General features: G+C 39.8%; 1 protein-coding gene across 2 annotated transcripts in view; it reads left to right on the top strand.

Annotated features, from left to right (window-relative positions):
• The window catches only part of LMBRD1 (LMBR1 domain containing 1), a 686,985-nt gene that overhangs the window by 319,246 nt on the left and 353,255 nt on the right, over positions 1-14,484 (top strand). For both annotated transcript variants that reach the window (XM_086926465.1, XM_086926466.1), the window contains one exon: positions 5,524-5,649. In XM_086926465.1, coding sequence (XP_086782591.1) covers positions 5,524-5,649 — 126 coding nt within the window. The remainder of the gene's footprint in view (positions 1-5,523; positions 5,650-14,484) is intronic.

Here is a 14,484-nt window from a genome sequence, read left to right as displayed (position 1 = left end):
TGTCTTCAGGCACGTTGGCCAAACCCAGAAAATCTTTCAGCCATGCTGGATTTAATTTTGTGCTAGTATGACGTCCCCTCATACACACAAATGGAATGTTCTCAGTAACCTTTTTTTCCGTCGTTCTGTATGCCCACACTAACTCATTTACAATTTTTTTTACATCAGTTCTACTCGCCACTTACATTTGTATTGCTCCTTTTATCATGCGGTTGGCCCGCTCCACAATTCCATTTCCCTGTGGGTTATATAAAGATGTTTTGGTATGCACAATACCACAAGATTTAAAAAATGAAGTCATTTCATTTGAGACAAGTTGTGTACCATTGTCAGTGATTAATTGCACAGGAAATCCTTCCTCACTGAAAACTTCAGATAATATTCTTATAGTACTCCTTGTGGTTATTTCTCTTACAAATTTCACTACCAGCCATTTGGACATAACATCAACCATGACCACTCCAAACCTACACTCACCCCCCATACCTGCCAACGGACCAATGAAATCTAAACATACAGTGTGCCACGGTAAACCTGGATCTTCAATTTTCCCTAAATCCAATTGACTTCCCACTTTTAATCTCTCCTCACCCTCAACACATATCACACACTTCTCCACCCATTCTGAAATTTGATGATCAATAGCAGGCCACCAGAAGTAATCTCTTACCCTCTTCTTAGTCAAAGACTGTCCTAGATGGCCCTCATGTGCCAACTTAAACAAATCAAACCTAAGCTCCTGTGGTGGAATTATTTTATCGCCTTTCATCAATATATACACCTCATCATCAACAAAGGATAAATCATCTAAAATTTTATTAAAAGGCCTAACTGCAATGGGAAAACAACTTTCTTTTTTTCCCCCTTTAATTATCACTTCTTTTACCATTTTCAAGGTCACACCCTTGTCCATACACTCTTTCCATCAATCCTTACTTATCGCCCCACCACATACCACAATGACATCCTCAATGGTAACGACAGCACCTTCCCTCTGGAAAGATTCCACATTTGCTTTGTCAACCTCCTCCCATGGTAAAGGTAACCTTGACAAACCATCAGCTTGACAATTCCTCCATCCCGCTAAGTATTCCACATTATACCTGTATTCTTGGAGTCGTGCAGCAGGTCTAGCTAAGCGTGCTGAAGTTTTATGTGGCCCTCCAGGACTTAAGATTTTGATAAGAGGCTTATGATCAGTCTGTAATGTAAAATCAAAACCCCACAAATACGTCCTTAAGTACTCCACCCCCCATGGAGCAGCCAACCATCCTTCTCTATAACTGAGTAATTTCTTTCCGACATTGTTAAAGATCTTGAAGCGAATGCCACTGTCTTTATATCATGAACATGCACCTGTGCAAGTACTGCCCCTACACCTACTGCACTGCACCAACCGTCAAGACTGACTTTAGTTTTGTGTCAAAAGGTGTTAAGTATATTAGCCTCACAAATCTCCTTCTTAATTCAGTCAAAGGTACTCTGCTGTTCCTCAGACCAAATAAATCTATTACCTTTCCTGAGTAGTATTTTAATACACTCAGTTTTTTCTGCAAAATTCTGTACAAATTTCGCGTAAAACTCAATGAGTCCCAAAAATGACCTAAGTTGGTACTTTTCAGCTGGTGCCGGAGCCTTCTGTATAGCTTCCAACAAGTCACGTTTTGGTTTGACACCCTTGGCAGGTAATGTGTAACCCAAATATTCCACCTCTTCAACAGCAAATTACATTTTTTCTTTTTTAAGTGTCAACCCAGCATCCTCCTTTCTGTTCAAAACATCTTTCAATACCAAATCATGCTGTTCTCTTGTACCTCCAAACACCAACACATCATCTTGGAAATACACCACTTTCTCAATTCCTTGCAACACAGACCCCATCATCCTTTGAAACACCCCAGCGGCTGATGCCAGCCCAAACGGCATTCTCGTAAATTGAAATATCCCCTATGGGGTGATGAACGCTATTAGTTTTTTTGAGTCATTGTGTAGTTTGACCTGATGATACGCACTTTGTAAATCAAGTTTCGAGAAATATTTCCCCTCTTTTAATAACAAGACCAGCTCATTAATATTAGGTAACGGGAAATTGTCGACCACAATATTTTGGTTCAACGTACGTAAGTCCACACAGAACCTAAAACTATTATCCGGTTTGCTTGTGATAACGACTGGAGAAATCCAACTTGATGTTTCAATTTCCTCAATGATCCCTTGTCCCACCATCTCATCCAACATACACTTCACCTCATGTCTAGCTATAATGGGTACATTTCTAACTTTGTGCTGAATTGGTATGGCATTGGGTTTCAATATGGTTTTGTGAGCATAACCTTTTAGTTCACCAAACTTTTCCGCAAATAGATTATTCATACTGTTGACAATTGTCTCTGTATTTATCTCATCCACTACCATTACCTGTTGATTCGCCCTGGGATTAATAATAATGTGTAAATCATATTGGAGTCCCCAACCCAGTATTGGTGGGCCACTATATGCCACATAAACCTTACCTTCCACTTTCCTACCCTGAATGTGTATACTGCTCAGCATGTAACCTACAATGTCAATTTTCTCCCCTTGGTATCCCCCAGGATTGATATCTTTGGGTAGTAGTTTCTCGTTGGGCCAATTTTGCCTAAACGTGGATAGTGGAATAATAGTCCACAATGGGCCAGAGTCAACCATCAACTCTGTCTTCTTACCATTGATTTCGAACATCGCCTTGGCTCTATATCTACTTCCTGGAGCCATTGCCTCACCACCATCATTTACACACAAGGTGTCACCATCAACACATAATATTTTGTTTACCCCTTCTACTGTGCAGATAGATTGAGATTCACACTGCATTAAATTATTGACAACGGATACCTTTTGTCTATTATTAGATTTGCACATCTTGAAACAATTACCCCTCGTACCACATTTCTTACATTGTTTATCCAACGTACACACCTTCTCTGGAGCCCTGTTTTGCTCTGAGTTCGACCCTAGCGCACTAATACTCTTTCCACTGGGAAGTATTTTCCTACCAGTATTTTCACTACCTTTGTTTTGACCGATTACAGCCACATCCTCTTGCACCACACAAGTCACATCGTTTGTGCTTGTCTTCTTCTCCATCTCCTTCATACAGCACTCCGATTGCTCAACTACCTTAGCTATATCAAATGCGTTGCTCAATGTGGGGTTCTTCACAGCCCACAATCTCTCTTGCATTTTCTTGTTGCAACACTGTACTATCAATTGGTTCCTTATCATCTCATCCCTCATAGCTCCGAAACGACAATTCAGAGATAGTTCACAAAGCCTTGTGACAAACTGGTCTATTGTCTCATCAGACTTCTGTGGTTGTGTATACAACTTGTATCTACACATCACTATATTCACTTCTTTAGCATACTGTTTTTTAAGTCTCGCTTTTGCTTCGTTGTATTCATTGCTAATTACTCTTCCTTCACCATCTACCCCTACCGGTAGAAACCTAAATGCGTGCTGTCCTTCTTTGCCTAATGTACTTAGCAGCAATGCTTTCTTTCTTTCCGCACTAAAGTTTTTTCCATCCAAAGCTATGATATAATTTTCAAAGATTTCTATCCACTCATCCCACTCAAAAGGGGGTTCTCCTGCTTGTTGGAGAAACAGTGGAGGTGGAACAACAGTGTTTCCTTCCATACCAAAACAATAAAAATTAAAAAAACAAGTAATATAGCAAATAATGCATAAATAATTACCAAAAAATTTTAAGCGTTACATATGTGCTATAGTCAATAACCTTTAAAAAATTGGATCATCCAGTCTCTGTCTTTTAAATCTGTGTCTCTAAAATTGGATCGGCTAGTCACTGTCCATTAAAACTGTGCCCAGAGTACTTTTGCAGCAAATTTCACCATGTAGTCTCACCAGAGATGTTGTTTGGTGTATTACGCTAGGGTCGCCGTTCCTTGTCGTCTGTAGCAGCACTTCTCAATTTTCCCATTCGTTGTTGTATGCGATAATACTCGCTTCCTCAATTTCTTTGCTGGTTGCTAGGCTACTGTCAAAATGGCCTCCAGTGATGTCTGCTCGCAACCTGCGTTACTACGTCAGTGACGCCTTACGTCTCCTGCTTGCTGACTTTCCACGTAGTACGCAGAGTACTCCAAGCACATCGTCACCGGAATCACCACGGGCCAGAGCTCAAGATTCGCAGGTAATAACGTTATGTGTGATGATTTGAAAGAAACGCAAACAAATATCTTCCTTCATTTCTTGAATAGTAATGCACGAATTGTACAATAACAATTAACTAGCGTAGCATACTGTTAGTTCAAACAGATGTATGATAAGCGATAACTAAGGCTTTTCTTTATGAAAATATCGGGCACAATCAGTCACCGGTACCTTTGAAATTTCTTGGAGTTACCACACGGGATAACAGTTCACTAGTGTAACATACCGTAAGTTCAAACAGATGTATGATAAGCGATAACGAAGGCTTTTCTCTATGAAATATCAGGCACAATCAGTCAACAGTACCTTTGAAATTTCTTGTAGTTACCACACTCCCGTGCCTTCCAAGTTGCTCGTAGTTGGAAATAGTCGTTAGCATCCAATAGTCTTCAGAATGGTTCTCAACCCCTTCAACGCCTTTATAGTAATGCTTCTATACACATGGGTTCTCTGTAAATGTTCTCTGGAGTTAAATTAAAAATAAAACCCTCTGTACTCCTCTTCATCATGCTCCATTAATGTGTTCCATCACCGCCAATTGTTGTATTTCAATCCAAATGAAGATTCAAGGATAATAAACAAGATAAGTGTTTATTATAGGAGCGCAGATATCAAGCAGTGCACACACTGCAGGTAATTCAGATCCCCAGCAGAATACAGTTAAGACATAGAACATCAGTGCTATGGAACCTTAGAATAGCATTAGAAAATGCAAAGCATTTAAAGCTACAGGCATGTATATACACGTATATTCATGAATGTAATTTAAGAATATAACAAAGGACTCATCCGATGGGAGTGTTATCAAGCGGACTCCTCAAACGCTATGAACCTACGTGAATCATAAGAAGTGTCCACTGCATAACTTAGAAATGAGCTTCATAGTACAGGATCAATCACTATATGTATTTGGTATGTAATTCTGTAATGAGCATGTTTTTGCTGTTCTACCTGTCTGATTTACAGGTACCACTAAGTCATGATTTATTCCCCTAGTTTGTGTTGGTGAACTGTACAATACAGGGTATTTGAGAACCATAAATCCTTATGTATCTGTTGTATTATATGCTAAAGCTGGATCTTCTTGTGCAAAACGGTTTACTTGCTAAGTGTGAATTGATTATTTGATGTATTTTCTCAGTATTTCAATCACCCAAGTAACTAAAGGTTTGTGCTCATATGTTTGGCACACCGTTCACTTAGCAGATGCAAACTTCGATAAGATGAACTGTAACATTCACCAGGTATTTTACAAGAATTTCCACTGTGTTTCAAATGGTTTTATACAAGCTTTCCATTATATTTCAGGCTTATGGCATGTCAGCATTGCCTTTAAATCTGATTAAAGGTACCAGAAGTGCAGCATATGAACGGTTGGAGAATACGGACGATATTGAGGAAGTGGAGCAGCAGATTGAAACAATCAAGTCAAAGGTTGGCAAATGTTATAATTTTTGTTTAAGTTATTTGTGTTGTGCCATATGCCAGTGTTAGGCTGTTTCAAGGTACGAAGAATTGTGCTACAAAGCACGACAAGGTTAAATACATGTGCAAGAGTTCTCAGCTACTCAGCACAAACCATTGCCAAAAAGTAATTGCTCCTCTGTTTAGTATACTATTGACTGCTTTTCTCCCCCACTGTTCTAAATGGTAGAGTTAAAATATGTAACCTTCTTGTGTGTGCTAAAGTATCCTCAAATGGTCATTATTATAAAGTTAATAGTCAGTAAAGAGTTCCTTTATAAGGTAACTATACTGTGGCTTGAAATATACTTTGAGGTCATGGTAAGGTGCTGCTTACAAAAAATATGTTGCGGTTATATATATGTTAAAAAAACAGTGGAACTGGTATTTTGAAAATAACAACACAGATACCCAGCTTTGTATTTGTTGTGAAATATATTGGGATAAATGTAATATGAACACTTTAACAGATGTTATTTTCAAAAGTGGCAGTATTTAAGGATATTAATGGTCAACTAGATTCCTGCTTTCTAGTTCAGTGCTATAAATAAACATACTGCTGTAATTGTCTTATTGTTTTATAATGACTGAAACTTTTCAGGGAATTAGTCTGGTAGATGCTTTTTACCTCAGACTCATCACCTTTTGAATAGGCTACTGGTTATTCATAAGGCACCAGATTTGATGCAGAATATTTATTCCTATCAATAGCTCTACATCACTCACCCAATATATAAGACAAATGGCACATATTGGGTGTCGACTGGCGTCTGTTCCTATTTTCTCACATCCAATCTACACTGGTTAAGATAGCTCTCAGTGCTTCACTACTAAAGATCCTCATAATTTAATAATGATTGGGTCCTGTCTTCTCAAGTTTCAAGGTATAAACCTTTTTGTGGAATCTGTGAAAAGATGTCTTTGGATGATCCCGCAATGCTTGTCTACTTCTACCCCTACTCCTCAGTGCATCTAAAGGCCATCAAAGAACTGGAGACCACATTTTTTTCGCTGAAGCCCCTACACACACTCAAAGCGATCCTCTTCACCTTCATGTAAGTTGTCGTACTTCTCTTTTCCGGACATCATTCTCTCCTTTGTCTTTGTAGCCAGCACCATTATTAGAGAAGATGATGCTAAAGTTGCCAACTCCATCTGCTGGCATCTTGCAGGCTGACGCCTTTCCTCCAACCATACTTGACAAATTCAGTACAGCCATTGCTACCGTTTGGGGCCACTTGATCAATTCCTGTGTGTTTGCTGATTCCAGCAGTCCTGACCCCAGTTTTGTCATACTGCACACATCCACAGGTTCTGGACTCAACACCTCTTCTAAACAAAGACGCCAATGCCTACCTAGACACTGCTCCCTATGCTCTCAGCATTGACTTGGGTGCTCTCCATGGTACAAACCTCTAATCCAAACTCAGCTCCACTTTCATCTTTGAAATCAGCAGATATTATCCACATGGTGAAAGATAAGGCTCATGCCTGTTTTGATGAGGAATCCATAGCAGAGCACCTCCCTAGGGCCCAGAGATTTGCACAAATGGAGGAAGTTTTTGAATTGGACTCTGATGCTCTTGTTATGCCTGAAAATAGCTATGGCCTTACAGAGAATGGCTACTCGGAGCTTGATAATGTCCTACTTGCTAAAAGTACATTTGACCTTTTTCTAAACCTATTACATGGCAGTGGCCATGATACTTCTTTAGGAGGGGACATTCCTTGCCTTTTTGCCCCCTTCCGCAAAAGATAATTTCACATTAGCAGTATGAAAGTCTACAGAATGCTTGGAATTGCTCTTGCCCCCTGTTAAAGCCAAACAGTTTGACCATAATCTTCGAACCATCTTCTGTCGTATCAGGTCCACTGCTGCCTTTTAGCAAGGTATTCCTGAAGGCACTAATAGATGCGTGGGAGAAACCTGTCCCTGGGATGGAAGCCCACAGATACATTACTCAACGATATACACTGTCACCTTAGGATCCAAAGTCTGATTTAGATTCTTTCCAAACCTGCCTTCATGATGTTATAGCTTAATGTTATCTCTGGCACAACAGGGCTTGGCAGTCACTATTGTAAAAAACTATTTGGCTGGCCAATTCACCTTTTGTATGGCGTGTCCCTGACCAGTTTGCTTCATTTTCTTTACAAATTTGCCACTTTTGGCATGTCTTCTGAAAAGATTACTTTGTCTCCTCCCACTCCTTTCATTGTTCCACGGTTTGATTTAAGTTTAGGGGCAACCTTATTCATGAGGTCTCCATTCGCGCTTGAACAGTTGCCTCATTAGTTTACTGATGCTGAAAACTGCTTTATTTTTGGCAATAACTTGGGCCTGTGGCACTGGTGGACTGCTGGCCTTTCTAGTCCTGGTCCATTTCACAATGTTTTACCTAGGTTAAAAGGTGCTGCGCTCCTGCAATGCTAATCTGCCAAAATGTGTCTTGCTTTAACATGCTTTGTAGGTGATAAGTAATCACCGGACCCGTCCTGCACTGCAGGTGCTGACCATTAAGGTTAGCAAATAATAGATCTCATTGAATATTGTTTTCTTATACACACATAGTGAAGATTTATCAAACTTTTGTCACTAGTAATCTCAGTATTGTTGTAATTTATTTACATAAACAAAGAAACACATTTTTAGAATATTTTTTAAGTCCATATGCAAAATCATACATTTCCATTAACACAACAAATAATTTCACATTGTTTTACTTTACATCATAACATAATGTGGTTGTAAATCCCAATGCATTTCGAGATCAACTGATCTCTTCTTCAGGGGAACTGCAATGTAGAAAAATGTCATATCAATGTCATGTTCATATATTTGAGTCAAACAAAGAGGATCTATTGTATGAGGTTTGTATGCATTTAAATGGATTAGCAAAAGTTATTGAATTCTGATATGGCATGCAGATGGTTAACTATAGTGATTAATTTCTAAAGAGAAAAAACAACTGCACATGTATACATACACAAGTAAGAACAGCTTACCAACGACTTGGTTATGGTTCTGACTGAACTACAACGACTCCAATAGAGCCACTTTAATCTGGGTCACGAATAACTAGAAAGTCAGAAGCGGAAAAAATATATAAACCTACTGCTAAAGAAGACAAGAACTGGAATACAACTACAGTTGCTTGTTGTCCTAGTTAGAATATGGGGAAGTTTCGCATACCTTAGAGAAGCGAGGGAAAATACGCTGCTGTTTAGACTGTAAACGACGAAGTCCTGTAACATACAGGTAGAGGCACTATAAACACGTGTCAACAACGCTAAGATGTTAGAGCTTTAAATCGAAATAATGATATGTGGAAATGCAATGGTTACAAAACCATTTCCATGTTCTGCGAGTGTTTGTGAATGTACAAAAGTACCTGAAGTATACAGCTCAATGGCGAGGGTCGGGCTCACGCGGTAAGGGAAATCCGCTGTCTGTGGAGAGACCGAGCAATCTATCAGTGACTGGCTAGTATTAAAGAAAAGACATTCTAAGACGAGTGGCTCGTGGCGGTATAGTTTACCTGAGCGAATGTGCGGTTAGATCTCTCGCTTGTCCTTTCGCTGCCCGTAGGTCGGAAGCAATAGTGCCCTGTCTGATGGTCACGTTAAATTTGGGAAATAAAAAAGAGACTATGACGAGAAATGGCATCGGCCATCTTTAGATGATAAGCTTATCAAAAACAAGTAGAGCAACGCGGCCATCTTAAGCTGGTCTCGTGAGAGTGAAGTTACCCTTTCAAACTGAGGAAATGTGGAAATAAGAAAAAACAAAAAAAATGAATCTGACGAGTAGTTAAGAATAGCTTTCAAATTAAATTTGAAGGGATGCTAATTTAACAATCTACGAAGTAGAAAGACGTACAATTAGACACCCGTGATCTAATAGTTCTTAATCTGAAGATATGTACAAGAAAATGGCTAGTCTAACACTGGACAATGAAGCTAGCGCTTTAGGTATAGATCGTGATGTGCAACACAATGCTGATGTAAAAATACAGATAATAGCACAAATCATGATACTTAGTGAATTGATTGGTCAGTACACATCTTGTGGGCATCTTATACACGTTGCTAGTGTTTCATAGGTCAGCTAAACAGACATTTAAGTAATACCATATAGTATGTACATCGCTGTCGATAATGAAAATAAAAATACAAATAATAGCATTCATAGATGTACACAAATAATAATGCTTGCCAAATTGATTAGAGAACAAACTTCATGCAAATATACCAAAAATTTGTCTATGAAACAGACATATCTCTGAAATATTATACTTTCCCATTTCAAAAGTTTGATGTGATTATGGTACATAATATGATGCTAAACATGACTGCTAAAGGATCGACGGTTAAGGTAAAAAAACTAATATCTGACTTCCTGTCTGGTAAACTCAATATTATTAGGGTGATGGCAGTTCAGTTAAACTCGATGGGAAATAAACGGTAATGTATGTGAATGTAGCAGTGTTCATTCCTGGGTATTTCACAGGAAACAAATCATATCAATCTAATCATTGAGTCCTTTAGGGATCATGGTTTCCAGGTATTTTATCCACCATATTTTCTTTGTGATAGAAATTTCATGTTATCACGATCTGGTAGCTGATCAATCACTTCCAACACTTGAAATCGGAGTTGAGGTATGGTATGATTCATTTCATTCCAATGTGTGGCAAGGCTTGATGTGGTGGATTGATTGCGAATTCGGCTCTTATGTTCCGATATACGTATCTTGATTTTTCTGTCTGTTTTCCCTATGTATAATTTGCCACAGGGGCATTTTATGCTGTAGACTACATGAGTTGAATTGCAGTCAGCTTTATTTCGGATCTGAATCGTTTTGCCAGTCTGTGGATGTTGGGTAGTTCTGCCTACCATGACGTTATTACAATGAACACAATTAGTGCATTTTTTCATTCCTAGTTGTACTGTGTTTGATTGTGTAGACAATATAACAGGTTTAGTTACCATTTCTTTCAGGTTTCTACTTCGATTGTAAGCAAACAAGGGTTTATCCTTCAATATTCCTTGAAAGTCTTGGTCTGTCTCTAGTAGTTCCCAACGTTTATTGATGTTTTTGATTTGAGGTGATTGTATGGAAAATTTGGTGACGAATACCAGCCGTGATTGTTTAGTTTTCTCTTTGGATTGTAGTAGTTGACTCCTTGGGATTGTTCCCATCCTAGATTTGTTGAGATCACTGATCTGTTGGTGAAGCATTGTTTCTGGACCATTCCATAACAGAAATATATCGTTTGTAAAATACCAGATGTTTATCACCACTGCTACATTCACATACATTACCGTGTATTTCCTATCGAGTTTAACTGAACTGCCATTACCCTAATAATATTGAGTTTACCAGACAGGAAGTCAGATATTCGTTTTTTTACCTTAACTGTCGATCCTTTAACAGTCATGTTTAGCATCATATTATGTACCATAATCATATCAAACTTTTGAGATGGGAAAGTATAATATTCATGGGCAAATTTTTGGTGTATTTGCATGAAGTTTGTTCTCTAATCAATTTGGCAAGCATTATTATTTGTGTACATCTATGAATGCTATTATTTTTATTTTCATTATCGACAGTGATGTACATACTGTATGGTATTACTTAAATGTCTGTTTAGCTGACCTATGAAACACTAGCAAAGTGTATAAGATCTCCACAAGATGTGTACTGACCAATCAATTCACTAAGTATCATGATTTGTGCTATTATCTGTATTTTTACATCAGCATTGTGTTACACATCACAATCTATACCTAAAGCGCTAGCTTCATTGTCCAGTGTTAGACTAGCCATTTTCTTGTACATATCTTCAGATTAAGAACTATTAGATCACGGGTGTCTAATTGTACGTCTTTCTACTTCGTAGATTGTTAAATTAGCATCCCTTCAAATTTAATTTGAAGGCTATTCTTAACTACTCGTCAGATTCATTTTTTTTGTTTTTTCTTATTTCCACATTTCCTCAGTTTGAAAGGGTAACTTCACTCTCACGAGACCAGCTTAAGATGGCCGCGTTGCTCTACTTGTTTTTGATAAGCTTATCATCTAAAGATGGCCGATGCCATTTCTCGTCATAGTCTCTTTTTTATTTCCCAAATTTAACGTGACCATCAGACAGGGCACTAATGCTTCCGACCTACGGGCAGCGAAAGGACAAGCGAGAGATCTAACCGCACATTCGCTCAGGTAAACTATACCGCCACGAGCCACTCGTCTTAGAATGTCTTTTCTTTAATACTAGCCAGTCGCTGATAGATTGCTCGACCTCTCCACAGACAGCGGATTTCCCTTACCGCGTGAGCCCGAACCTCGCCATTGAGCTGTATACTTCAGGCACTTTTGTACATTCACAAACACTCGCAGAACATGGAAATGGTTTTGTAACCATTGCATTTCCATATATCATTATTTCGATTTAAAGCTCTAACATCTTAGCGTTGTTGACACGTGTTTATAGTGTTTCTACCTGTTTCTTACAGGACTTCGTCGTTTACAGTCTAAACAGCAGCGTATTTTCCCTCGCTTCTCTAAGGTATGCCAAACTTCCCCATATTCTAACTAGGACAACAAGCAACTGTCGTTGTATTCCAGTTCTTGTCTTCTTTAGCATTAGGTTTATATATTTTTTCCGCTTCTGATTTTCTAGTTATTCGTGGCCCAGTTTAAAGTGGCTCTATTGGACCCATTGTAGTTCAGTCAGGACCATAACCAAGTCGTTGGTAAGCTGTTCTTACTTGTGTATGTATACATGTGCAGTCGTTTTTTCTCTTTAGAAATTAATCACTATAGTTAACCATCTGCATGCCATATCAGAATTCAATAACTTTTGTTAATCCATTTAAATGCATACAAACCTCATACAATAGATCCTCTTTGTTTGACTCAAATATATGAACATGACATTGATATGAAATTTTTCCACATTGCAGTTCCCCTGAAGAAGAGATCAGTTGATCTCGAAATGCATTGGGATTTACAACCACATTATGTTATGATGTAAAGTAAAATAATGTGAAATTATTTGTTGTGTTAATGGAAATGTATGATTTTGCATATGGACTTAAAAATATGCTAAAAATGTGTTTCTTAGTTTATGTAAATAAATTACAACAATACTGAGATTACTAGTGACAAAAGTTTAATAAATCTTCACTATGTGTGTATAAGAAAACAATATTCAATGAGATTTATTAGTTGCTAACCTTATTGGTCAGCACCTGCAGTGCAGGACAGGTCCGGTGATTACTTATCACCTACAAATCATTTTCTAGACTTAATAGGAGAGTAGCGTCCTCCTCCCAACCCACACGCCCCGTTCTAAACAAACTAAACTTTGATCAACAGGATAAATATTTAAAACCTGAGTGCACAGTAGTAGTGTGGCTCACTGGTTAGAGGCGGCAGACCCGAGAGCAGAGGACGGCCCGGGACCAGGGTTCGATTCCCGGCGCGGCGGGTTTCTGGACCAGGGTCAGCGGACTCGATAATTCTCTCGCCTCGGTGCCCACTCTGATCAGCGATCACACTCGGCAACTCTGGGCATTAGCTTCCCTCATCTTCACTAACGGCCCCACCAGACCGCCGGGGATGCCTGGTCTCACCCTGGAGATACCCATTAAGGGACCATCTCTCAGGGAAGCCAGGAAGGGTTTCGCAGCGGTCGAAGCGCCTTGGGACCCTACGGGTAAGTAGTGCGCTATATAAATGCCTATACATTTACATTTACATTTACCACCAATCATTTTTTGCTTTAACATGCATCATTCTTTCACCTCCTCCTTCCCATCTCCTCATCCCATCCATTGAATGACTGCATAGACTTGGTCCCAAGTGCGCTGTGTGTTGTTCTATCTACCCCACATAATAGAACAAAGTTGCTGCAGTCTTGGAGGCCATTGTGGTATCCAAGTGCGCTATTTCATTTTGGGGTTACACCTCTGTTAGACCTGTCTGGCTTTTTGGCGTAGTCCCTCCTATTTTTTATTTATTTTGTCCCCTTTTTGCCCCTCATACCCTTGATAATTTTTGTCCACTGACTTTTTATAGGTGTTGGCCAAGGGGATAGGTGTTCTCTTGTCCCTCATAGTTTTTTACCTCAGGCCCAGAGGCCTGTTCTGTCAGGAAACTGCTGTAATTCACAAAATGGAGGGCCCTAACTGTTTCCAACTGCCACATCTTAGACTGCCCCATAGGATAACCTTAGGCCTTCCAGAACTTTCTGGACCCTACTGGACATTGTGGGGGTTGTCTATAAAAGGGCAGGGGTTGGGAAGCCATTTGGTGTTGACCAGAGAGTGGAGGAGTGAGGCAGTGGTGAGAGGAGGAGGACGCACTGGGAGCAGTTAGTTTGTCCTTGTGACAGACAGTCACTACAGGGAGACGTTCCCCCTTCAACCCCTGACCAATCCCTCCCAACCACCTTCTTCTGCTGAAGAGATCGAACTAATTGTGGTGGAAGCCCCCTCTAAGCCTTGGCCCCATTGATCCCTAGCGGAACGCTCTTGCTGGGAGACTTTCCTAATTTCCCTGTGGCAGAGCTTCACCTACCAGCGTTGAGGAGGGAGCAGATTCCAGCCAGGTGTGGTGCTCTGTGTTTTCCCCGAAGCTTTGAGGGAGAGGCAAGTGGCTGCGGAGCCTTTGTGGCCCTGAGGAGTGAGCGTTCCGCTCTGATCAGCGTTTCCCCTGGAGCCAGGTGAGGGGAAGAACTGTGGGCGAAAGAGCGGTGACAGCGCGGCGCCAAGCGGGAACACTAGTCCCTCGCGCCC

Source organism: Lissotriton vulgaris, chromosome 6, assembly GCF_964263255.1.
Source record: "Lissotriton vulgaris chromosome 6, aLisVul1.2, whole genome shotgun sequence".
NCBI lineage: Eukaryota > Metazoa > Chordata > Amphibia > Caudata > Salamandridae > Lissotriton > Lissotriton vulgaris.
The sequence above is the reverse complement of the archived record's forward strand: the minus strand, read 5'-3'. Positions and strand labels throughout refer to the sequence as shown.